This window comes from Pristiophorus japonicus, chromosome 1, assembly GCF_044704955.1.
Source record: "Pristiophorus japonicus isolate sPriJap1 chromosome 1, sPriJap1.hap1, whole genome shotgun sequence".
NCBI lineage: Eukaryota > Metazoa > Chordata > Chondrichthyes > Pristiophoridae > Pristiophorus > Pristiophorus japonicus.
Genome location: NC_091977.1, coordinates 61,866,759 through 61,893,491, shown reverse-complemented (window position 1 = coordinate 61,893,491; position 26,733 = coordinate 61,866,759). Strand labels below are relative to the sequence as shown.

General features: G+C 45.4%; 1 protein-coding gene across 1 annotated transcript in view; it reads left to right on the top strand.

The window, feature by feature from the left end:
* Positions 1–237: 237 nt before the first annotated feature.
* LOC139280552 (serine protease inhibitor Kazal-type 1-like) overlaps positions 238–26,733 on the top strand; it is a 33,290-nt gene continuing 6,794 nt past the window's right edge. Inside the window, exons 1-3 of the mRNA XM_070900080.1 lie at positions 238–454; positions 12,080–12,105; positions 12,194–12,315. Coding sequence (XP_070756181.1) covers positions 400–454; positions 12,080–12,105; positions 12,194–12,315 — 203 coding nt within the window. The 5' untranslated portion in view covers positions 238–399. The remainder of the gene's footprint in view (positions 455–12,079; positions 12,106–12,193; positions 12,316–26,733) is intronic.

Genomic DNA, 26,733 nt, shown 5'->3' with positions numbered 1-26,733 from the left:
ACACAAGGACACGGCCAGTTGTTATTATTTGTTACATTTAGCTTTAGGGAGGAGTGCAATGAGACAAAGAGCTTGCTGCGTACTCAGTGAATAATTGGCAACTCTGGGTGGCCTTCAAGTGATTGTGTCCTTGTAGGTTCATGCTGTGCCTGGATCTGTGCGTTGTTTAACACTGTAGCACATGTTCCAGTTTATTACCATTAACTGTTGCCTCACACACACTCTCGGCCATCCTTAGTCCATATTTAACCCCTGTGTGTTTCACATTGCTCAATGAGTCACTGAGCAGCCTTCCCTTTATATAAACCAGCTCCATCGTGTGCTGCGTAACACTGAGAGACAAGTGTCAATACAAGAAGACAACTGCACACTACTGACCCAGGGCTCTGCTGCAGGAGAATGAAACCATTCTCAGCTTTAGCTCTTCTCTCCATGTTCCTCCTCTGCGCCGTGGGTAAGTTCCTCTTAATGTCACTGTTTAGGGTCATGGACTTCCATTTCTCCCATCGCTTATTTTTATTTAGTTATAATTTTATGTCCTGATTTGCCCCACTCCAAGACTTGAGTTCAAATCCACACCAACACTTCAGTGCATTACTGAGGAAGGTGTCATTCTCCAGATCAGCCATTATACCAAAGCCCTGTCTGTCCTGGTGCAGCAGATAGATTGGGAAGGTCCATGGAACTTTTCAAAGATGAGCAGAGCCAATATTCTTCCTTACATAGATGAACTTGTCATTTATAAGAACCTAAGAACAAAAGAATTAGGAGCAGGAGTAGGCCATTTGCTCTTCGAGCCTGCTCCACCATTCAATAAGATCATAGCTGATCATAGACCTCAACGCCACTTTCCACCCGATCTCCATATACCTTGATTCCCCTAGAGTCCAAAAATCTATCCAGCTCAACCTATAATACTCAACTACTCAGCATCCACAGTTGTTGAGGTAGAGATCCAAAGATTCACAAACCTCTGAGTGTAGAAATTCCTCCTCATCTCAGTCCTAAATCATCCTCACCCCTTATCCTGAGACTATGCCCCCTAGTTCTAGACTCTCCAGCCAGGGGAAATAAACTCTCAGCATCTACCAGAATCCCCCTCAGAATCTTAAATGTTTCAATGAGATCTTCTCTGATTCTTCTAAAATGCAGAGAGTATGGGTCCAATCTACTCAATCTCTCCTCATAGGACAGCCCACTCATCCCAGGGATCAATCACTGCCTCGAAGACATGTATATTCTTCCTCAGATAAGGAGACCAAAACTGTCCACAGTACTCCTGGTGTGGTCTTACCAAAGCCCTGTACAACTGTAGTAAGATTTCCTTACTCTTGTCCTATAACCACCTTGCAATAAAGGCCAACATGCCATTTGCCTTCCTTATTGCTTGCTTTACCTGCATGCGAGCTTTCTGTGTTTCTTGCACAAGGACACCCACATCACTCTGAACACCAACATTTAATAGTTTCTCACCATTTAAAAAATATTCTGTTTTTTTATTCTTCCTACCAAAGTGAATAACCTCACATTTCCGCACATTATGCGCCATCTGACACTTTATTGCCCACTCACTTATCCTATCCATATCCCTTTGTGTCCTCCTCACAGCTTACTTTTCCATCTAGCTTTGTATCGTCAGCACACTTGGATACATTACACTCGGTCCCTTCATCTAGATCATTAATATAGATTGTAAAAAGCTGAGGCCCCAGCACCGATCCTTGTGGCACTCCACTAGTTACAGCCTGCCAACCTGAAAATCAGCCGTTTATCCCTACACTCTGTTTTCTGTCCAAAACCAATCCTCTATCCATGCTAATATATTATCCCTAACCCCATGAGCCCTTCTCTTGCGTAGCATCATCATCATCATAGGCAGTCCCTCGGAATCGAGGAAGACTTGCTTCCACTCTAAAAATGAGTCCTTAGAAACATAGAAAAACATAGAAACATAGAAAATAGGTGCAGGAGTAGGCCTTTTGGCCCTTCTAGCCTGTACCGCCATTCAATGAGTTCATGGCTGAACATGCAACTTAATACCCTATTCCTGCTTTCTCGCCATACCCCTTGATCCCCTTAGTAGTAAGGACTACATCTAACTCCTTTTTGAATATATTTAGTGAATTGGCCTCAACAACTTTCTGTGGTAGAGAATTCCACAGGTTCACCACTCTCTGGGTGAAGAAGTTTCTCCTCATCTCGGTCCTAAATGGCTTACCCCTTATCCTTAGACTGTGACCCCTGGTTCTGGACTTCCCCAACATTGGGAACATTCTTCCTGCATCTAACCTGTCTAAACCCATCAGAATTTTAAACGTTTCTATAAGGTCCCCTCTCATTCTTCTGAACTCTAGTGAATACAAGCCCAGTTGATTCAGTCTTTCTTGATAGGTCAGTCCCGCCATCCCAGGAATCAGTCTGGTGAACCTTCGCTGCACTCCCTCAATAACAAGAATGTCCTTCCTCAGGTTAGGAGACCAAAACTGTACACAATACTCCAGGTGTGGCCTCACCAAGGCCCTGTACAACTGTAGCAACACCTCCCTACCCCTGTACTCAAATGCCCTCGCTATGAAGGCCAACATGCCATTTGCTTTCTTAACCGCCTGCTGTACCTGCATGCCAACCTTCAATGACTGATGTACCATGACACCCAGGTCTCGTTGCACCTCCCCTTTTCCTAATCTGTCACCATTCAGATAATAGTCTGTCTCTCTGTTTTTACCACCAAAGTGGACAACCTCACATTTATCCACATTATACTTCATCTGCCATGCATTTGCCCACTCACCTAACCTATCCAAGTCGCTCTGCAGCCTCATAGCATCCTCCTCGCAGCTCACACTGCCACCTAACTTAGTGTCATCCGCAAATTTGGAGATACTACATTTAATCCCCTCGTCTAAATCATTAATATACAGTGTAAACAGCTGGGGCCCCAGTACAGAACCTTGCGGTATCCCACTAGTCACCGCCTGCCATTCTGAAAAGTACCCATTTACTCCTACTCTTTGCTTCCTGTCCATGCTGACTTGGACCTATCATGTCATCTCTTTCCAAATGCGTTGCTATGACATCCTTAATAATTGATTCCATCATCTTACCCACTACCGATGTCAGCACACTACCCCCAATCCCATGTGCTTTAACTTTGCACATTAATCTCTTGTGTGGAACCTTGTCGAAAGCCTTCTGAAATCCAAATATACCACATCAAATGGTTCTCCCTTGTCCACTCTACTGGAAACATCCTCAAAAAATTCCAGAAGATTTGTCAAGCATGATTTCCCTTTCACAAATCCATGCTGACTTGGACCTATCATGTCACCTCTTTCCAAATGCGTTGCTATGACATCCTTAATAATTGATTCCATCATCTTACCCACTACCGATGTCAGGCTGACCGGTCTATAATTCCCTGTTTTCTCTCTCCCTCCTTTTTTAAAAAGTGGGGTTACATTGGCTACCCTCCACTCAATAGGAACTGATCCAGAGTCAATGGAATGTTGGAAAATGACTGTCAATGCATCCGCTATTTCCAAGGCCACCTCCTTAAGTACTCTGGGATGCAGTCCATCAGGCCCTGGAGATTTATCGGCCTTCAATCCCATCAATTTCCCCAACACAATTTCCCGACTAATAAGGATTTCCCTCAGTTCCTCCTCCTTACCAGACCCTCTGACCCTTCTTATATCCGGAATGTTGTTAGTGTCCTCCTTAGTGAATACCGAACCAAAGTACTTGTTCAATTGGTCCGCCATATCTTTGTTCCCTGTTATGACTTCCCCTGATTCTGACTGCAGGGGACCTACATTTGTCTTTACTAACCTTTTTCTCTTTACATATCTATAGAAGCTTTTGCAATCCGTCTTAATGTTCCCTGCAAGCTTCTTCTCATACTCCATTTTCCCTGCCCTAATCAAATCCTTTGTCCTCCTCTGCTGAGTTCTAAATTTCTCCCAGTCTCCGGGTTCGCTGCTATTTCTGGCCAATTTGTATGCCACTTCCTTGGCTTTAATACTATCCCTGATTTCCCTTGATAGCCACGGTTGAGCCACCTTCGCTTTTTTATTTTTATGCCAGACAGGAATGTACAATTGTTGTCGTTCATCCATGCGGTCTCTAAATGTCTGCCATTGCCCATCCACAGTCAACCCCTTAAGTATCATTCGCCAATCAATCCTAGCCAATTCACGCCTCATACCTTCAAGGTTACCCTTCTTTAAGTTCTGGACCATGGTCTCTGAATTAACTGTTTCATTCTCCATCCTAATGCAGAATTCCACCATATTATGGTCACTCTTCCCCAAGGGGCCTCGCACAATGAGATTGCTAATTAATCCTCTCTCATTACACAACACCCAGTCTAAGATGGCCTCTCCCCTAGTTGGTTCCTCGACATATTGTTCTAGAAAACCATCCCTTATGCACTCCAGGAAATCCTCCTCCACCGTATTGTTTCCAGTTTGGTTAGCCCAATCTATGTGCATATTAAAGTCACCCATTATAACTGCTGCACCCTTATTGCATGCACCCCTAATTTCCTGTTTGATGCCCTCCCCAACATCACTACTGCTGTTTGGAGGTCTGTACACAACTCCCACTAACGTTTTTTGCCCGTTAGTGTTCTGCAGCTCTACCCATATACATTCCACATCATTCAAGCTTATGTCATTCCTAACTATTGCATTAATCTCCTCTTTTACCAGCAATGCTACCCCATCTCCTTTTCCTTTTATTCTATCCTTCCTGAATGTTGAATACCCCTGGATGTTGAGTTCCCAGCCCTGATCATCCTGCAGTCACGTCTCCGTAATCCCAATCACATCATATTTGTTAACATCTATTTGCAGTTAATTCATCCACCTTATTACGGATACTCCTTGCATTAAGACACAAAGCCTTCAGGCTTGTTTTTTTAACACCCTTTGTCCTTTTAGAATTTTCTTGTACAGAGGCCCTTTTTGTTCTTTGTCTTGCGTTTCTCTGCCCTCCACTTTTCCTCATCTCCTTTCTGTTTTTTACTTTTGTCTCCTTTTTGTTTCCCTCTTTCTCCCTCCATTGGTTCCCATCCCCCTGCCATATTAGTTTAACTCCTCCCCAACAGCACTAGCAAACATTCCCCCTAGGACATTGATTCCGGTCCTGCCCAGGTGCAGACCGTCCGGTTTGTACTGGTCCCACCTCCCCCAGAACCGGTTCCAATGCCCCAGGAATTTGAATCCCTCCCTGCTGCACCACTGCTCAAGCCACGTATTCATCTGCGCTATCCTGCGATTCCTACTCTGACTAGCACGTGGTACTGGTAGCAATCCCGAGATTACTACTTTTGAGGTCCTACTTTTTAATTTAGCTCCTAGCTCCTTAAATTCGTTTCGTAGGACCTCATCCCTTTTTTTTAACCTATGTCGTTGGTACCAATGTGCACCACGACAACAGGCTGTTCTCCCTCCCTTTTTAGAATGTCCTGCACCCGCTCTGAGACATCCTTGACCCTTGCACCAGGGAGGCAACATACCATCCTGGAGTCTCGGTTGCGGCCGCAGAAACGCCTATCTATTCCCCTAACAATTGAATCCCCTATCACTATCGCTCTTCCACTCTTTTTCCTGCCCTCCTGTGCAACAGAGCCACCCACGGTGCCATTAACTTGGCTGCTGCTGCCCTCCCCTGATGAGTCATCTCCCTCAACAGTACTCAAAGTAGTGTATCTATTTTGCAGGGGGATGACCACAGGGGACCCTTGCACTACCTTCTTTGCACTGCTCTTCCTGCTGGTCTTCCATTCCCTATCTGGCTGTGGACCCTTCTCCTGTGGTATGACCAACTCGCTACACGTGTTACTCACGTCATTCTCAGCATCATGGATGCTCCAAAGTGAATCCACCCTCAGCTCCAACTCCGCAACGCGGACCGTCAGGAGCTGGAGGTGGATACACTTCCCGCACATGTAGTCGTCAGGGACACTGGAGTGGTCCGTGAGTTCCCACATGGTACAGGAGGAGCATAACACACGACTTAGGTGGCTGAACAGTCCAATACGAAAACCACAGTCCCTGTAACAGGTGGGACAGATAATCGTTGAGGGAAGGGGTGGGTGGGACTGGTTTGCCGCACACTCTTTCCGCTGCCTGTGCTTGATTTCTGCATGCTCTCGGCGACGAGACTCGAGGTGCTCAGCACCCTCCCGGATGCACTTCCTCCACTTAGGGCGGTCTTTGGCCAGGGACTTCCGGGTGTCAGTGGGGATGTTGCACTTTATCAGGGAGGCTTTGAGGGTGTCCTTGTAACGTCTCCTCTGCCCATCTTTGGCTCATTTGCATAGCAACCTTTTATTCATGAGCCATTGGCACCATTCGTCTCAGTGTTGTCAATGAGACCTTGCTGTGTGCTAAATTGCTCCCACATTTGCCTACAAAATAATAGCGACTGCTTTCATAAAGTACTTCATTGGATGCAAAGTGTTTTGAGATGTGATCAGGTGATATATAAATATAATAGCCTCAGGAGTGGGGGTTACTTTCTCCTATACTCCCCTGCACTACACACTCTGGAGTGGGGATTACTCCTTTCTATACCCCCATGTACTACAGTTTCTGGGGTGGGGATTAATCTCTGCTATACACCCCTGAACAACATTTTACTCACTCCTGTACTACTCTCAGGAATAGAGGTTACTCTCTCCTCTAACCCCCTTGTACTATACTCTGTGGAGTGGGGGTCATGCTCTCCTATAACTCCCTTGTCCTGCACTCTATGGAGCGGGGGAGGTGGGGGTGGGGGGGGGGGGTTACTCTGTCCTATAACCCCCTTGTCCTGCACTCTATGGAGTAGGGGGTGGGGGTTACTCTGTCCTATAATCCCGTCGTACTACACTCTCGGACGGTGCAGCATTTAGATGAGAAATCGGAGCATGACCAAGGATAGATTCATGGGGGAAATCCAGAGGTAGTCGCGGGTAGGCAGAAAGAGAAGCCATTGCAGCTGGTTCTCTGGCTATGACTGGTAAGTAAGTGTGGAATTAAGTGAGGCCACTCCCATGCAGCTGAACAACAGTCCCTGGAGGAGGATAGTGTGGTCAGCCATGTCAAAGGCTGCAGAGAGGTCCAGAAGGATGATGAGGGAAAGGATATCACATAAGGATGTCATTTCTGACTTTGATTAGGTTTGTTTCAGTACTGTGGCAGGGGCAGAAATCTGAATGGAAATGTTTAAATATGGAGTGGAGAGTAAAATGGCGCTAATTTTGGAGGTGAGAACATGTTCAAGGACTTTGGAGAGGAAAGGGAGGTTGGAGTTGGTGCAGTAGTTTGCAAGGACTGAAGGATCAAGGGTGAGTTTTTTGAGGGGGGAGAGCTGATAGCTGGTTTGAAAAGGAGGGAACAGTAACTGAGGAGAGGGAACCATTTACAACATCAGCTAACATGCTAGCATGGAGTCAGGAAGAGAAGTTGGATGGTCAGCAGTTTAGTGGCAATAGGGTTGAGATAGCAGTTAGGTTTCATGGGGAAGCTGAGCTTGGTGAGAGTTTAGGGGAGATAGCAGAGAAACTAGAGAAAGATGGGAGTTCAGGGCTGGGGCATGGGGGAAGCTTGGGGCAAGCTTGGCTTGGTGGACTAGGGGAAATGAGGGAAGCAGCATTGGCAGCTGAAAAGATGGTCTCAATCTTAGTGACAAAGAAGTCCATGAGCTCATTGCATTTACATAATAACATAACAACATAAGAAATAAGAGCAGGAATAGGCCATTTGGTCCCTTGAGCCTGCACCGCCATTCAAAAAGATCATGGCAGATCTGATCTTGGCCTCAACTCCACTTTCCTACCCGCTCCCCATAACCCTTGATTCCTCTTATTGGAGGTGAGGTTGGAGAGGGCAGGGGAGCGGGGTTAAGGCAATGGTTGGTAGTGGAGCAAAGAAGCCGGGGGTTATCTTTGCATTCCAGGATGATCCTGGAGTAGTGAACAGTTTTGGCAGAGGAGAGAAGGGCCTGATAGTGCTACAAGATCTGGCGATGAATGGCTAGACTAGTTGTGAGTCCTATATAAGGGAGCGAAGGAGAGGGTTGTACCAGGGAGGATGGCTAGGGCTAGAGAGAGTCTGTTTTATTGGGGACAAGGACATCAAAGGCAGAGCTGAGGGTGTAATTGAGCAGATTGAAAGCTGTAGAAGTATTGTGGCGAACGAACAAATGGCCAAAGGCTAGACAGCTGGCAGTTTGGAAGTGCCGGTGAGTGACTTAAGTGAGAGATTTTCATGGGGCAGAAGGAAATCAGGTTGGTAGGGGAAAGTGGGGATGTGAATGGATAGGGATACGAAAAGGTAATCAGAGATGGCCTTGTGTATGATTGAGACGATAGGAATAGAGAGACCAACGATGTGGTCATGAATATGGGTGAGAGAGGGAAGGAGAAGTTTAGGGAGGACAGGAGGATAGAAAACTCAGAGGATAGAGGGCAAGGTGAGTTTAGATGGAGATATAAATCATCGAAAATGAGAAATTATTCAGTGCAGAGGCGGAGGCAGGAAAGCAGTGAGGCTATCTCAGTGAGAAAGTTGGGGTGGAGCTTGGGTGGACAGTAGAGAATCGAGATGAGTTGAATAGGGGGAGGTGCTCAAAGGAGGAGAAGGTGCCACAGGAGTAGGGGGACAGACCAAGGGTAAGATTTGGTAATAAGGGCCTCACCGCCACCGTGGTGGTTTGGGCGGGACAGTTAGTGGAAAGTATAGCCAAGCAAGGAGGCTTCAGTAAGGGGCAAGATGTCATCACCCATGAGCCAATTTTCTGCCAAGCCATGATGTCAATGCAATCATCCACAGTAAGGCCATGGATGGCAAGTGCCTTGTTTGCAAATGAGCGGGCATTCTGAAGGGAGATGTGAAGAGGCGTGGTGATTGTGGCAGAGTCCATGGAGTCAGTGATGGGAGGGGTGAGTGGGACGGGAAGGAGATTGGCAAGATTACCCCCATCAGGCGCGCTGTGTGAGATAGTTGACGAGAGAAAAGGATGGGGTAGTTGGAGTTGCTGCTCGTATGGAGGCAACGGCAAGTACCTTGATGGACTATTCGGACAATGCCGAAAAAAGCACAGACGGAAGCTGTGGACTTATCCTAGAGAAAGAAATATTTGCATATATATAGCACCTTTCAAAACCTCAGGACGTCCCAAAGCACTATACAGCCAATGAAGTGTAGTCACTTGTAATGTACGAAACATGGCAGCCAATATGCGCACAGCAAGGTCCCACAAACAGCAATGAGGTATTGAGTAGATAATCTGTTTTAGTGATTGAGGGATAAATATTGGTCAGTACACCGGGGCTAACTCCTCTCCTTTTCTCCAAAATAATGCCATGGCATCTTTTGCGTCCACCTGCGAGGGCAGACGGGGCTTCACTTTAACGTCTCATCTGAAAGACGGCACCTCTGACAGTGCAGCAGTCCCTCAGTACTGCACTGGAGTGTCAGCCTAGATTTTTGTGTTTAAGTCTGTGGAGAGAGAGTTAAGCCTGGGATGATGACACGTGAGGAGGAAAGTTGAGGGATAGTGAAATGTTGGTTTTGGAGGCAAAGTACCTGAGAAGGGAGAAATTAAAGGAGGCATTACTGGGTAACAGGAATGGGAGGAGTCAGGAGGGAAGGGTTCAAATGGGATAAAGAGAAGAGAAAGGAAAAGGGAGATTGGAGTAACGGGCCTCGGTATAGAGCAGCAGCCAAAATGTGAATGTGAATGAATACAGGGAAACTCAGGTTACATAGGCATTAAAAAGATTAGGATATATATGTCCTGGTTGTAAATGAAGAATAGGGAGGAGACAAGAAGAGAGAGTCTACAGTTAAAGTCAGAGGTCCTGAGGTGGGATGAAGTTGACACAGATAGTGTGGAGTCAGCTTGGAGCACCGCTGAATTGATGTTCAGGTTTGGAGACAGGTGTGTATGTTCTAGTAATTCGAAGAGCTGTTTGAGGGGCAGGGCATTAGTGGGCGAACTGCTAGAGGTATTTCCTTGGAAAATGGTGAGCCAAGGAGGTATGGAGAATCGTCCATGTGCTAGCGTAGGTTGATCCAGGTGTCCAGCGGAGGTGAGTCGAGGGCTTGGTGATTAGTCGTGCACACTCGCAGATCCAGTACACCAGTGGAGGGGTGAATGGAGTCAGTAGCAATGGGAAGCAGGTTGAAAGCGGCAGAGCAAAGGTTATTCATCAGCAGTGGAGCAGAATCGGGAGTAATGGAGCAGAAACCGATCAAATTCCTGGCAAAGGACCAGAAAACTGTGGATGCAGCAGCAGACCAGATATTAGAATTAAGATAACAACTTGTTTTTATATGGTATCTTTATACAGATATTTTTCCCAATGTGTTTCACAGAGGCATAACGCAAAATGGAAGCTGTGAAGGACTGAGAAATTGAGAAGTGACAAAAACTTGGTCAGTAGCTGGGCTTTAAGAATGGTCTTACAGGAAGAGCGGGAAGTGGATAAGTGGAGGGATTTATTCAACGTATTCCAAAGAGTGGGGCCTAGGTGCTGCAAGAAATTGCTAGCAAAGATGGGGCAAAGGGAGGAGGGGGTGTTCAAGAGGCCAGAGTCAGAGAAATGGCCATTCAGGAGGGACTGTAAGTGCTGAAGGAAGTTACAGAGATTGGAATCGAGAGGGACAAGGGATTTAAATTGGAGGGTGAGAACTTTAAATCGGAAGAATCAATGTAGGTTAGTGAGGACAGGGGTGATGGGCAGGCAGGACTTGGTGTGAGATAAGGTACAGGCAGCCTGGTTTTAGATGAGCTGAATTTTATGGATGGGTTGAAGATGGGAGTTTGGCCAAGAGAACATTGGAGTATTTGAGTCTGGAAATGGAAGTAGGTCTTTCTGATGGTGGGCCTACGGGGTTGGAAGCCCATCTCAGCGTTGAACAGAATGCTGAGGTTGTGAACAGTCCGGTTCAGCCTAAGGCAGTAGCTAGGGAGAGGGATGGATGCGGTGGCGAGGGTACGAAGTTTGTGGCCGGAACTGAAGATAAGGGGCTAGAAATTGGCCTCCTTTGTGCCTCCCATTAATGCCTCTAGGGGCGATAACGGGGCACTATCGGCTCGGAGACCGTCATCCGGCTACACAGCTCCCCGGTAGTGCCCCGGATCCGAACTTCGGTTCCGTCCCTTACAGCATCGCCAGGTATCTATACTGGCAGCTGCAGGAGGCGTTGTTAGGGAGACCGGCCACTAGGGGAGCGCTATTTAAAGGTGATGATGGTCAGGTAAGTAAAAAATGTCTTTTCAGCACTTACTTTTTTTACAATTTGATCTACCACGATTGATCAGCCCTGCACTCTGTCAGAGTGCTTGGGGCTGATCGTCACAGATCACGGCTGCTGTCGGCAACGAGGGAGATTGTTGTTATGCAGAGCCTGCAGAACTGGCCTTTCCCTTCAAGGGAGGGAAGGAGCCTCGGATCCCGGCACTCGACTTTGGGTAGCGCTGCATCGCTACTGCCCCTCTTGCCGGCTTTAGCATTCCAAAGGAAGTGGTAGCACTTGCTTTAGCACTCCACTTGCTCCTTGGAGCGCTAAACCGGAAGTTCGCATCGGATTCATTCGGGGCGCGCCCGGTGATACTTTTGCGCTCACGGAAAAGTTATCGCCCCCAACGCAATTTCTCCCCCATGTCCTCCGTTTTCTCAATATTTATCTGGAGATGTGATAGAGAGGTAGAGATGGTTGTCATTGGCATACATGTGGAAGCTGACCCATGTTTTCATAAGGAGCAACACTTAAGTGAATAAGTGAGATAATGTCTCTATTCAAAGAGCAAACAAGGGAATTCATACAATCAAGTTAAATGTTCAGCTGCTGATCGTTGTACAATTGTGATTCCAAATTTGAAATTAACTGGAAATTTGTTATTTTATTAAATTCCTGGTAGAATAACTCTAACACTAATTTGTAAAACATTGGTTTTGTTTAAATGACTTAGCACTATGTGAAACTTTAGAGATACAGTTAAAGACAGCATGTACTTCGTATTTTTCTGATAGTCGCTGATCTTTATTGTGCAATAATTTTTTTTGTTATTTTGATTCTTCCAGTTGTAGTGAGCGAACTACTCATGGAGGTAAGATGTGCACATTTTATTCCCCTTTTCTGAATGTTCATAATGCCAGTCTGGGATTTTGAACTGCTACAATTGCTTCTGTCTTCAGATCCAGCCATACTGTAAACAGATACCCAAGAAGATCCCACTATGCGATAACAACTATGCACCGGTCTGTGGAACTAACGGGGTGACGTATGGCAATGAATGTCGACTCTGCGCCGCAGTTTGGTAAAATTACATCTTTTGTGTTCTTTTAAAAGCAGAAACCTGAGGGGTATCTTTATAGAGCTTCACACCGAGCCCAGTGCTGAATGCGGTAAGAGGTTAGAGAAAGGGCTAGAACACTATGTGGGTGAAATTAATCTTGGGCAGTATAACACCAGACAGAGTGTAAAACGGGCTGCCGAAGCACTATCGCCCATTTTTGCACTACTGCCCAATGCATATTTCACTGGGGGCACACTCAACAAGCCTGCACTCCTAGCACAGATACTCACTGGGTGGGAGCACAGGCCAGACAACTGGTGCTACTGTGTTACAGCCCTAGCTCTGACTCACGCTCCCTGAGGGAGTACTGCATAGTTAGACATGCTATCTTTCCATTGAAGCCCTGGCCTGCCTGTTCAGGTGGAGATAAACAACCCCATAGCGTTACTTAAAGAAGAAAGGTGAGTAATCCTGGTCAACATTCCTCCATCACAAAAATAGATGAACTGATCACTCATTCAGTTGAGTGCTGTGTTTACCTACACAACAGTAAATGTTCTTCAAAAGTAATGCATTGGATGTGAAGCACTTTGGGATGTTCTGAGGATGTGATAGGGTGCTATATAATTAGAAGTTCTTTCTTTAATTGAACTTGTCTATTCCACATATATTGGGGTAGATTTTGACCTTGTACGATAATATAAAATGGATGATAGCGAATCAGCATCCCATTTTACATCTCTCCCAATTTTCATTTACACAATCGCACAAAGTCAAAATGTTCCCATTAATATTTCAAGCAGTCATTCCTGGCCATCAATCAGCTTTTGTCTTAATTAATTTATAAGCAGCAACGTTGACATGAAATCCATCCATGATAGACATCTGTCTTTGCTAGGGACTGATTCTGGAGCTAATTATGTAGAATGGTCATCATTGCCACTGAAACAATGAACTTCATCCAGTGACGTGGGTGGTCAAAGCCAATTTTAGATCACGTTTACCCTGTATGTCTATAGTCATATAAATTAAATACAGACATCCACATATTGTCACCATGGCATTGGCTTGAGAGCCAGCAGTTATCATGCGTGACTTTAATCTGCATATAGATTGGGCTAACCAAACTGGTAGCAATACGGTGGAGGAGGATTTCCTGGAGTGTACAAGGGATGGTTTTCTAGACCAATACGTTGAGGAACCAACGAGAGAGCTGGCCGTCCTAGACTGGGTGTTGTGTAACGAAAGAGGATTAATTATCAATCTTGTTGTGCGAGGCCCCTTGGGGAAGAGTGACCATAATATGGTAGAATTCTTCATTAAGATGGAGAGTGACACAGTTAATTCAGAGACTAGAGTCCTGAACTTAAAGAAAGGTAACTTCGATGGTATGAGATGTGAATTGGCTAGGATAGACTGGCGAATGATACTTAAAGGGTTGATGATGGATAGGCAATGGCAGACATTTAAAGATCACATGGATGAACTTCAACAATTGTACATCACTGTCAGGCATAAAAATAAAACGGGGAAGGTGGCTCAACCGTGGATGACAAGGGAAATTAGGGATAGTGTTAAATCCAAGGAAGAGGCATGTAAATTGGCCAGAAAAAACAGCAAACCTGAGGACTGGGAGACATTTAGAATTCAGCAGAGGAGGACAAAGAGTTTAATTTGGAGGGGGAAAATAAGAGTATGAGAGTAAGCTTGCTAGGAACATAAAAACTGACTGCAAAAGCTTCTATAAATATGTGAAGAGAAAAAGATTAGTCAAGACAAATGTAGGTCACTTGCAGTCAGAATCAGGGGAATTTATAATGGGGAACAAAGAAATAGCAAACCAATTGAACAAATACCTTGATTCTGCCTTCACGAAAGAAGACACAAATAATCTTCCGGAAATACTAGGGGACCGAGGGTCTAGCGAGAAGGAGGAACTAAAGGAAATCCTTATTAGTCAGGAAATTGTGTTAGGAAAATTGATGGAACTGAAGGACGATAAATCCCCAGGGCCTGATAGTCTGCATCCCAGAGTACTTAAGGAAGTGGCCCGAGAAATAGTGAATGCATCAGTAGTCATTTTCCAACATTCTATCGACTCTAGATCAGTTCCTATGGATTCGAGGGTAGCTAATGTAATCCCACTTTTTAAAAAAGGAGGGAGAGAGAAAACAGGAAATTATAGACCAGTTAGCCTGAAATCGGTAATGGGGAAAATGTTGGAATCAATTATTAAAGATGTAATAGCAGCACATTTGGAAAGCAGTGACAAGATCAGTCCAAGTCAGCTTGGATTTATGAAAGGGAAATCATGCTTGACAAATCTTCTAGAATTATTTGAGGATGTAACTAGTAGAGTGGACAAGGGAGAACCAGTGGATGTGGTGTATTTGAACTTTCAAAAGACTTTTGACAAGGTCCCACACAAAAGATTAGTGCGCAAAATTAAAGCACATGGCATTGGGGGTAATGTACTGACGTGGATAGAGAACTGGTTGGCAGACAAGAAGCAAAGAGTAGGAACATAAGAATTAGGAACAGGAGTAGGCCATCTAGCCCCTCGAGCCTGCTCCACCACTCAACAAGATCACGGCTGATCTGGCCGTGGACTCAGCTCCACTTACCTGCCCGCTCACCATGGGTCCTTTTCAGAATGGCAGGCAGTGGCTAGTGGGGTACCGCAAGGTTCAGTGCTGGGACCCCAGTTATTTACAATATACATTAATGATTTAGACAAAGGAATTGAATGTAATATCTCCAAGTTTGCAGATGACACTAAGCTGAGTGGCAGTGTGAGCTGTGAGGAGGATGCTAAGAGGCTGCAGAGTGACTTGGACAAGTTAGGTGAGTGGGCAAATGCATGGCAGATGAAGTATAATGTAGATAAATGTGAGGTTGTCCACTTTGGTGACAAAAACAGGAAGGCAGAATATTATCTGAATGGTGACAGGTTAGGAAAAAGGGAGGTGCAACGAGACCTGGGTGTCATGGTACATCAGTCATTGAAAGTTGGCATGCAGGTACAGCAGGCGGTGAAGAAGGCAAATGGCATGTTGGCCTTCATAGCGAGAGGATTTGAGTATAGGAGCAGGGAGGTCCTACAGCAGTTGTACAGGGCCTTGGTGAGGCCACATCTTGAATATTGTGTACAGTTTTGGTCTCCTAATCTGAGGAAGGACATTCTTGCTATTGAGGAAGTACAGCGAAGGTTCACCAGACTGATTCCTGGGATGGCGGGACTGACATATGAAGAATGACTGGATTGACTAGGCTTATATTCACTGGAATTTAGAAGAATGAGAGGGGATCTCATGGAAATATATAACATTCTGACGGGATTGGACAGGTTAGATGCAGGAAGAATGTTCCCGATGTTGGGGAAGTGCAGAACCAGGGGTCACAGTCTAAGGGTAAGGGGTAAGCCATTTAGGAGCGAGATGAGGAGAAACTTCTTCACTCAGAGAATTGTGAACCTGTGGAATTCTCTACCACAGAAAGTTGTTGATGCCAGTTTGTTAGATATATTCAAAAGGGAGTTAGATGTGGCCCTTATGGCTAAAGGGATCAAGGGGTGTGCAGGAATGGGGTACTAAAGTTGCAAAAATGATCAGCCATGATCATATTGAATGGTGGTGCAGGCTCGAAGGGCCGAATGGACTACTCCTGCACCTATTTTCTATGTTTCTATGTTTCTATCCTAATCCGTGATGACTACTTGTAAGTTACTTGCTGTTGGGACTCCCATAATATCTGACTCACAGCAGAGCTTCTGGCATCTATGAAGTTTGTAAATTCCTGTCTCAGGGTTGTCTCTTAGTATGTTGAAACCAACCAAGACAGCATCGTTAGGATGGTGAACCTTATGCCTATTTAGCAGAAGAGTTCTCACTGTAACTGTGACTTGCACCACTGAGAGATCCACTGCAGATGCCATAAGAGGTGCCACACACTCCAGGACAGCTCACAGTGCAGGCTATCATTCGTCTCTTGTGTGCAGATCTGTGCATTGTCTCGTCGCCAGACCTTGCAGTGTAGTCTGCCAGAATACAAGTAGCTCATGTAGATGATCTTGCTTGGCAGCGTACTTCATTCCTCGGCAGACCTGGTGAGATTTTGAATCCCTCAGAACTACGGCAGAGATAGGAACTGTGATAGACTCCAATCAGCAAGTACCTAGCCTCAAGCAGCTAACACCACTTGCTCCGTCTCACCTGAGCACATGACTCCCTCTGTACATTCTCCTTAACTTTACTTTCTACATTCTTTAGAGTGTGTGTAATCCTGCAGGTGTGTGGCAGAGTAGTGATAGTGGCACATGGTGCTCTGAGATGCTCTATGATCACTGGCTGTGGCTAGAGTCTTCTTCCCTTCCTAAAAATGAACGGAAGACTTGCATTTATATAGCGCCTTTCATGAACGCCGGATGTCTCAAAGCACTTCACAGCCAATGAAGTATTTTTGGAGTGTAGTCACTGTTGTAATGTGGGAAATGCAACAGCCAATTTGTGCACAGCAAACTCCCACCAACAGCAATGTGACAGTGACCAGATAATCTGTTGTTTTATTATGTTGATTGAGGGATAAATATTGGTCAGGACACCAGGGATAACTTCCCTGCTCTTCTTCGAAATAGTGCTGTGGAATCTTTTACATGCACCTGAGAGAGCAGACACGACCTCGGTTTAATGTCTCGTCTGAAAGACAGCACCTCTGACAGTGCAGCACTGCGCTAGATTGTCAGCCTAGATTTTTTTATGTGCTCAAGTCCCTGGAATGGGTCTTGAACCCAGAACCTTCTGACTCGGAGGCAAGTGTGCCACCCACTGAGCCACAGCTGACACTAAGAAAACAAGAGAACAGTGTCAAAATGCTGCTGCAGTTAACAAACTTCAAGCAGTACCTTGACGCTCTGTGATGGAGTTTAATTTGAGTTGTGTAAAAGTCCCTAATGAGATTATGATGCTGACCATGAGGCCATGAGGGGGTCTCTGGCTTCACCAACCCACCACTACTTCAGTCCTGTCCCACCCACTGATGTACACGATAACCTCCTCAAATTGGGTCTTGAATTTGGATTGTTTAGGGGCACCATGTGTGTGATACTGTTTATGCCATAGTACAGAAATATTGAAAGTATTCAGACAACAGCTTCGGATCACCCTTGCATTTCCAACCTGCCTGTTGTTCATACATAGAGACAAGATTAAGATTTTCCCTTCTTTCCACTATTGCTATAACACAAAAAACCTAAGCGAAAGGATGCTTGGATAGCTTGACCATTTAAATCATCTTAAAGCATTCTAACATAGCATAAAACAAGGAAAATAACTCCGGTACTTCCAGTAAGGGTATGGGTAAAAGAGGTGTGAAATGGGAGTACAGATGAATAGCTAATACTACCGCAGCCACAATAAGCTTTATGGCCTCCTTCTGTGCCAAAATGTCTATGTAGGGCTAGACTTTCAGCACATCATTGCACATTTAGCACCTATATATGTGCTGAGATGCAGGCTATCGCCCATATTTGCTGAAAAGTGGAAACTAGCGCCTGATTATAGCCCATTTATCGCCAGCGCGACATTCGGCATATATGAATAAGCTGCATCGCCCGAGCTTTTTAAAAAAAAAGAGGTCATCCTCCTGCAAGACTGAGAATAGTGTTTATAATGAACGCTACTTTCGGCATTTCGCCCATAATTCGCCCAAATGATCGCTGGCCCAAAAAGACGCTGAAGAAAAGCTGCAATCACCTGACCTTAACTTGGTACCATGGATGCCATTTTGTAACTCGGAAGATCTTTAATAAAAGACTACTAGTAGTGCTTGTCAGGCGAAGCAATTTGTGAATGATTTTAAGGGCGTTTTGGTCTCTTGCCAATCATCTAATCACATTTGTATTTGTTGAGGACAAATTAAGGGCATTTATAGTGATTTATAGTGATGTGGCCTGTAATTTCTCAACCAGTATTGATGACTAATCACATGCTGCAGAATAGATATGGGAGAAGGTTTATTGAAGAGCATTATGTGCCCAATCAAAGAGGTGGCAGACTGCTGGGGAGAAGGAGACGTTACACCCAACACATTTACAGGGATAAGCGATCATACCTGGACTTGTCCGATAACACGTGCGTTAGAAAGCTGCGCTTCCAAAAGGATGTCATCAGTGGAATATGTCAGCTAATTAAGGGAGATCTGCAGCTTACCAGCACCATCAGGATCGCACTGCCCATTGAGGTTAAGGTTACTGCGGCACTTTCCTTCTATGCATCAGACTCCTTTCAGGCTTCAGCTGGCGACATTTGCGGTATCTCTCAGCACGCCACACATTGCTGCATTCAACAGGTGACTGAAGCCCTTTATGCACACAGGATAGACTTTATAAACTTCCCTATGACCAGGGAGGCACAAACTGAGAGGGCTTTGGCTTTCTTAAGAATAGCAAACTTCCCCAAGGTGCAGGGAGCAATAGACTGTATGCACGTCACTCTGCGAGCACCTTTACAGGATGCAGAGGTGTTTCAAAACCGAAAGAGATTCCACTCCCTGAATGTGCAGCTCGTTGTCAACCACAAGCAAATAATCATGGCAGTAAATGCAAATTTTCCAGAGAGTAGTCATGATGCGCACATCTTGCGTGAGAGCACTGTCTCTGACCTGTTTAAGAGTCAGCCACAAGGTCACGGTTGCATGCTAGAGGATAAAGGATATGGCCTTGCCAGCTGGCTCATGACCCCCCCTGTGTTAGCCCCAGACAGAAGCCGAGAAGCGCTACAATGAAAGCCATATAGCCACACGCAATATCGTCGAAAAGATGCCTGGGCCTCCCAGGAGGCAACCTACAATACCACCCTGAGCAGGTCGTTGAGTTCATTGTGGTGTGCTGCATGTTGCATAACCTAGCTATCAGGAGAGGACAATAATTGCCAGATGGGACCGCCGGTCCACCTCAGCAGAGAGGGGAGGCAGAAGAGGAGGACGAGGAGGTGAACGAGGACCTCGAGGAGGACAATCAACCTGGTGATGAACCCATGCCCCCATGCCACCCCACAACATTGCAAATGCCCCATGGTAGTTACGCAGCTGCAAAACTCTTGCGTCAGCAGCTCATAAATGCGTGAAGTTACGTTGGTGACAGTTACAGTTGCGTTACATTTCATTCTGGCCTGGCCATGGCCATTGTTTCCAACCAGTGTATTGATGTTTTACCTTACGTTATTAGAAGACACTTCACAACAATTGTAAACTTAAATAAATATGTTTAATAATTGAACACATAATTTAAATTTTTTTTAACAGACATAGATAACACCCCTCCCCCCCAAACAGTCAACAACATATTTAACAGAACAATATAACAATACCCACCCACCATCCCCAACAGTGAACATTCAACAATTTTCTTTTATAACACAATATACAGCTCCCCCTCCCCACCCCATACCTGTGGCCACGCTTCCCTCCTGTACCTTGACCCCCCCCGCCCTTGTCGTAACCTCCCCGTTTCCCACTAACTCCCCGTGTAATGGGACCAAGACGTCTTGCAGCAGAGCACCTCAAGGCCTGCTGCTGTGGCGGTTGGGGGGGGGGTGTATGTTGGCAGAATGACCTCAGTGGCTGGAGGAGAAGATTTTTGCGAAGAAACATCTTCCGGGTCAAAAGGAAGTTCTTCCTCCTGTTTCGCATCTGTCGTGGTGGTTGGTGGTATGGCACCTTGGGGTGCAGCGCCATATCCCGAAACTATCGCATGCCGCAAAGCATCGACAGGGTCGGTCGTTCGCCCCATTGACACAACTATCCGCTCCATGCCCTCTGTTATTCATGCGGACATTGTGGCAATGTTGCCAGTCAACCCACCAAGTGCCTGGAGGAGCTCTCGACCTATGTCGGCGCTCGCTCTTGACAGTGAGACAACCTGCAGCGGTACAGGTGTTGGTGCAAGGGCCTCCCTTTGTGCCTGGGGAGTCTGGGGAGCTGCAAAACATAATTGAGCTTATTAGAAGAGAAGGGGAGACATGAAAATGTTTGTGCCGCGCTGGCATATGTACGAGGAGCAACACTACTGCAATAAATGTGAAATGGAGACGTTACATAAGATTTTTAACCAATAAGGGAATTAAGGGTTATGGGGAGCGGGCGGGTAAGTGGAGCTGAGTCCACGGCCAGATCAGCCATGATCTTTTTGAATGGCGGAGCAGGCTCGAGGGGCTAGATGACCGACTCCTGTTCTTAATTCTTATGTTAAATTAATTCTTATGTTATTGGTTAAAAATCTATCTATCTGTGATTTGAATACATTCAATGAGCTAGCCTCAACTGCTTCCTTGGGCAGAGAATTCCACAGATTCACAATCCTCTGGGAGAAGAAATTCCTTCTCAACTCGGTTTTAAATTGGCTCCCCCGTATTTTGAAGCTGTGCCCCCTAGTTCTAGTCTCCCCGACCAGTGGAAACAACCTCTCCGCCTCTATCCTGTCTATCCCTTTCATTATTTTAAATGTTTCTATAAGATCACCCCTCATCTTTCTGAACTCCAACGAGTAAAGACCCAGTCTACTCAATCTATCATCATGTTCTTATGTTTATGAACTAATGCTTGACACCAAACATCTCGCGTACAATCGCCAGGAAAGGCCCCATCCATGGGCCGTTGCATTCGGTGCCTGAGGGGTGGTAGGTGGTTTATTTGAATTGATGGAGGTCCCCCAGGGGGTGGAATCGGGACCACTGGTGTGTTCGGCAATGACAGGACTGTAATGGGAGGTGGCACCGTGTCCATGGGCTGTGCTCGGAGACTCCCGTGTGGCCGGAGCTAATGTCCCAAAGTGTCCCAGGGCAGACAGTGAGCCAGGGCAGCTCACCCCCAGTCCAGAGGCTCACAGTCTGGGTAAAGGTGACCGGACCTCTCAGTGCTCAGTCGTGTCCCATCCATCAATGTAACCAAAAAAGAGACTGTGCCCAAGTTAAGGACTTGCTCACAGCATACAAAAATTCTCCTTCTAAACTAAAGTGCTAGAAATGCCGAATGTTTGCGGTCTGTCTGTTTCCAGTCATTCCTTTAAATAATAATAATTAATATTGTTGATTAAATGTCAGGCATCTCAGCAAAATTAGACTTAAAGGGCGCAGGTTCCGACCCCAGTCCAAATCTTAGCAGGGAAGCTACCCAAGATTACCCAGCTTAAATACAATCCGGCAGATTTACATTCTAATTAATGAATCAGTACATCATTACAATTTAAAATGTAATAATTTAATACTTACTCTTGCCGAAGCAACCAGGCTGTTCCACCTCTTGTGGCACTGTCTGCCTCACGCCTATCGTGGGCCACTGATGATACTACGGCGGCAATATCGCCCCATATTTTTTGATATGTCCAGGGGGAAGGTTTCCCATGCCCACCCTGGATTAATTGGCCCCACCTATTCTCAACCTCATTAACAAGGGCCTCATTGGCCTCATCGAAGAAGGCTTTCGCCCCCCTTCTCCTTGTCCGCTCCTGCTGCATACTGCTATCACTGGACATTTTTTTACCTCCAGACAGCTTCCCTTCTCTCTCCTCCGCCCTCTCCCTCTCAGTCTTCTGAGCATGAGCTGATGACCCCTGAACTCCCGAATCGCGGGAAACGTTCTTTGCTAAATAAAACCGCGCATGCGCAGAACGGCCGTTGCTATGGACGCCAGCCTTGCACGACTGAATACATCGCCAAGGTCCATTTCACATCGCTAAGGCTATTGCCGAAATGAAAAAGACGAAACAAGCGGTTTTTAAAATGGGCGATATTCCAGCGATCCTGAAAAATAAAAAAAGCACTAAGGCTGGAAATATCACCCATTTTTTGGATGATAGCGATCATAGTGGAAAGTCTAGCCCATTATTCTATGGCAATGCAGTTCCCCACATCAGTAAGTCATGGGAGCAAGGAAGCAAAAAGTTACGTGGCCCTGAAGAAGAGTGGCAAATTGAAAATATTTATATAGTGCATAATCATTGTGTGAAGCCTAGTTAAGAACTGTTGCTGTGCGCCTTATAATTACACCAAACATCCACACATCCCAAGTGACTGCACCTTGGCAGTCCATCATTAAAGAAACAGTAGCAGGACATTTAGAAAATCAAAAAGCAGTCAAGCAGAGTCAGCATGGTTTTATGAAAGGGAAATCAAGTTTGACAAATTTGCTGGAGTTCTTTGAGGATGTAACGAGCAGGGTGGAGAAAGGGAAACCAGTAGATGTTGTGTATTTGGATTTCCAGAAAAGGTTACAACACAAGATAAGAGCTCACAGGGTTGGGGGTAATAGATTAGCATGGATACAGGATTGGCTAACTAACAGAAAACAGAGAGTCGGGATAAACGGGTCATTTTCAGGTTGGCAAACTGTAACTATTGGGGTGTCACAGGGATCAGTGCTGGGGCCTCAACTATTTTCAATTTATATTAATGACTTGGATGAAGAGACCGAGTGTAACAGCCAAATTTGCTGATGATACAAAGATAGGTGAAGAGGCCATGAAGAATCAGTGAGTGGGCAAAAATTTGGCATATGGAGTATAATGCGGGAAAATGTGAGGTCATCCACTTTGGTAGGAAAAATAAAAAAGCAAATTACTATTTAAATGGGGAGAGATTACAAAATGCTGCAGTACAGAGGGATCTGAGGGTTCTTGTACATGAAACACAAAAAGTTAGCATGCAGGTACAGCAAGTAACCAGGAAGGCAAAATGGAATGTTGGCTTTTATTGCAAGGGGTTGGAGTATAAAAGAAGGGAAATCCTGCTCCAACTATATAGGGTGTTGGTAAGACTACACCTGGAGTACGGAGACATGGCTCCAGGGTGACCAAGGCTGGGAACTCAATATCCAGGGGTATTCACTATTCAGGAAGGATAGACAGAAAGGAAAAGGATGTGGGGTAGCGTTGCTGGTTAAAGAGGAGATTAACACAATAGTAAGGAAGGACATTAGCTTGGATGATGTTAAGTCGGTATGGGTAGAGCTGCGGAACGCCAAAAGGCAGAAAACGCCAGTGGGAGCTGTGTACAGACCCCCAAATAGTAGTAGTAAGGTTGGGGATGGCATCAAACAGGAAATTAGGGATGTGTGCAATAAAGGTACAGCAGTTATCATGAGTGACTTTAATCAACATATAGATTGGGCTAACCAAACTGGTAGCAACACGGTGGAGGAAGATTTCCTGGAGTGTATAAGGGATGGATTTCTAGACCAATATGTTGAGGAACCAACTAGAGAGCAGGCCATCCTAGACTGGGTCTTGTGAGAGGATTATTAACAATCTTGTTATGCAAGGCCCCTTGGGGAAGAGTGACCATGATATGGTAGAATTCTTTATTAAGATGGAGAGTGACACAGTTAATTCAGAGACTAGGGTCATGAACTTAAACAAAGGTAACTTCGATGGTATGAGACGTGAATTGTCTAGGATAGACTGGTGAATGATACTTAAAGGGTTGACGGTGCATAGGCAATGGCAGACATTTAAAGATCACATGGATAAGCTTCAACGATTGTACATCCCTGTCTGGCGTAAAAATAAAACGGGGAAGGTGGCTCAACTGTGGTAACAAGGGAAATTAGGGATAGTGTTAAATCCAAGGAAGAGGCATATAAATTAGCCAGAAAAAGCAGAAAACCTGAGGACTGGGAGAACTATGGGCTAGACTTTCCACTTCACATCGCCCATCTAAGGCCCACCTATGGCCCAAAATGGACCTCTATCGCCCATTTTGAGCAAAAAGTGGAAACTAGGCCCAAAATATTGCTGGAAAAATAGGCCCCCAAGTTTCCACTTTGATCACTGAGATGATCGCCCACACAAGGCCCATCCCAAGTTTCAGCACTTAATATGCACTTCACTGGGCCATTGCAAGGCCCAAAAGAGTGCTCAAAAATAATTGCTTTTTCAGGGCCTTAGAGAGGGAAATGGGCACTACGGACGCCATTTTTAGCCTCTGAGGAAGGGTGGAAAATTGTTCTGAGTTATTTAGAGAGTAAAATTGATGCAAATTGTACTCAGAAATTTGAGACAGGGAATATAAATAGGTATTATCACCTTATTTATGCATATATTGGAATTATTTATTAAATAGCTTTTACATAATGAAGTTATTCAATGATTTTCTGTGGGGAAACAGAATAAACAAACAAATCTGCATGAAGAACTATACGTTGTAAAACTTATGTAAGTAAGAGAGAAGGTTCAAAAGTTGTAGAAATTTTTTTTTTATTAACAAACAAAGAACTAATGAACAACACCCTCCCTCCAACCCCCCACCCACCGCACCAACCCACCCTTCCCTCAAAATCCCCAAAACGTTACAAGAAGAAGAAATGAACATTTTACAGAACAAGTGACCATTTCAGTCATGATAACAAGTGACCATTTCAGTGACGATAACTAGTGACCATTTCAGTTATGATAACAATTGACCATTTCAGTCACGCTAACAAGTGACCATTTCAGTCATGATAACAAGTGACCATTTCAGTGACGATAACTAGTGACCATTTCAGTCATGCCAACAAGTGACCATCTCAGTGATGACAACAAGTGACCATTTCAGAAATAATGGAAAGTGAACAGTTAAGTAATGATAACAAGTGAACAAGTGAACATTTAACTATTGAATACAATTGGCCAATTTAGTAACAATAACAAGAGTATAATAAATTGGTAATAACAAGTGAACATTTTAAAACAAGTGAACTATAGAGAAGCACTCCCCCCTCCCTACCTGCAGCCACGTTTCCCTCCAGATCCTGTCCCACCCCGTGTTCGCACCCCACCTGCCCATTTTGGCCTACGCAAACCAACACCAAGACGTTGTGCAGAGTGGGATGTCAAGACTTCCTGCCGTGGTGGAGGTGGCAGAGAGGAAGCGGAAGCCTGAGTCTCCACCTCCGAGTCCAGAGGAACTGTGTCCTCCGTACTCGCTTGCGTGCTCGGGGTCTCGCTGCGAACAGACACGACACCTTGGGGTGCAGCGCCATGTTCAGCCATCAACGCATGCCGTAGGGCATTGGTTACGGCTGTCTGCTTCCGAATCGCCTCCAAGGTCTCCCGAGCAGTCTGCGACTGCTCAGAAGACCAGTTCGGGAAGTTCTGGCAGAACTTGCTCCAGAATGCTGGAAACTAGCTCCAGTTTGCAGAGAACTGGCTCCAGTTCGCAGAGAATCCAGCGAACCCCTGGATAAGGTCACGACCAATCATGACCGTCTCCCTGCACAGGGAAATCAAGCTCTCTGTCTGGCCCTCCATGGTAGGCGATTGCTCGCCACGCTGACCAGACCTCCGTGGGGTCGGCGTTTGCAATGTGACACGCCTTAGCTTTGCCACCTGCACACCGCTTGGTCCCGGTGCTTCTTCTATCTCAACTGAGATGGCCGCAGGTTGTTCCCCCCCCCCCCCCCCACAAAAATCTCTTCCTCTTCTTCCGTCTCGTCAATCTCCTCCTCCTCCTGCTGATATACCACAGCAGCAGGAGTCCGCAGTGGCTCCCCTTCCTCCTCAGTCCCCTGCGATCTCGGTGAAGTTTCAGTGGTGGTGGTAATGGATTCCACCGACTCGACGATCACTTGACCTTTAATTTGACAAACAACGTTTAACAATTCAAATCATTACATTACAATTTTTCTCCAATTGAAAACATTGCAATGCTTTCCATTACCCCATATGCACAAGTGATCACAAGGTTTAACATGACCTCATTCGAAGATCTATAGTACATCACAATTATATATCAGATTATATTATAATTGCATAACATTACATGCGTAACTGTGATATTTTCAATATTTACTAATGATTCACACATTGCTCACAATGCACATTTCTCATTACTCACATGTCTCAAGGGTGGGTTCGGCCACACCACGGGATGTGACCGAATGGCTTTCTGGCCCCACCAAGGCCACCGCGAGCTCCTCGTACTGGCTTAGTGTGTGCATCATGGCAGCACCCCCACCCTTCTTCTGTAAATTAAACGATAACATTGCATGGCATAAGCAAATGGATCAGGCAATTTAAGACATTGAAGACATTTAAGATTTAAATGCTGTATTACAAATTAGCATTACGTTGCATATTTCGCACTACAACATTTAACTTTATGCTGGGTTGCGTAAAATGTAGTTATGTTTAAATGTAACACAATAACATTGCAGATGCTAGTTACTATTTAGATCATTAAATAATACATAAATATAAATTTCAACTTACTCTCGCAGCTACCAGTAGACTGTTCCGCCGTTTGCGGCACTGGTCCGGTGTGCGCGTTTCATTGGAGGTCGATGTGACTACGTCGGTTATTTCGGACCAATTCCTGCGATATGCACGGGGTGAAGGTATCCCCTGCCCACCCCGTGTCAGATCCTCCCACCTGGAGCTGACAGCATTTATGAGGGCCTCATTTGCATCTT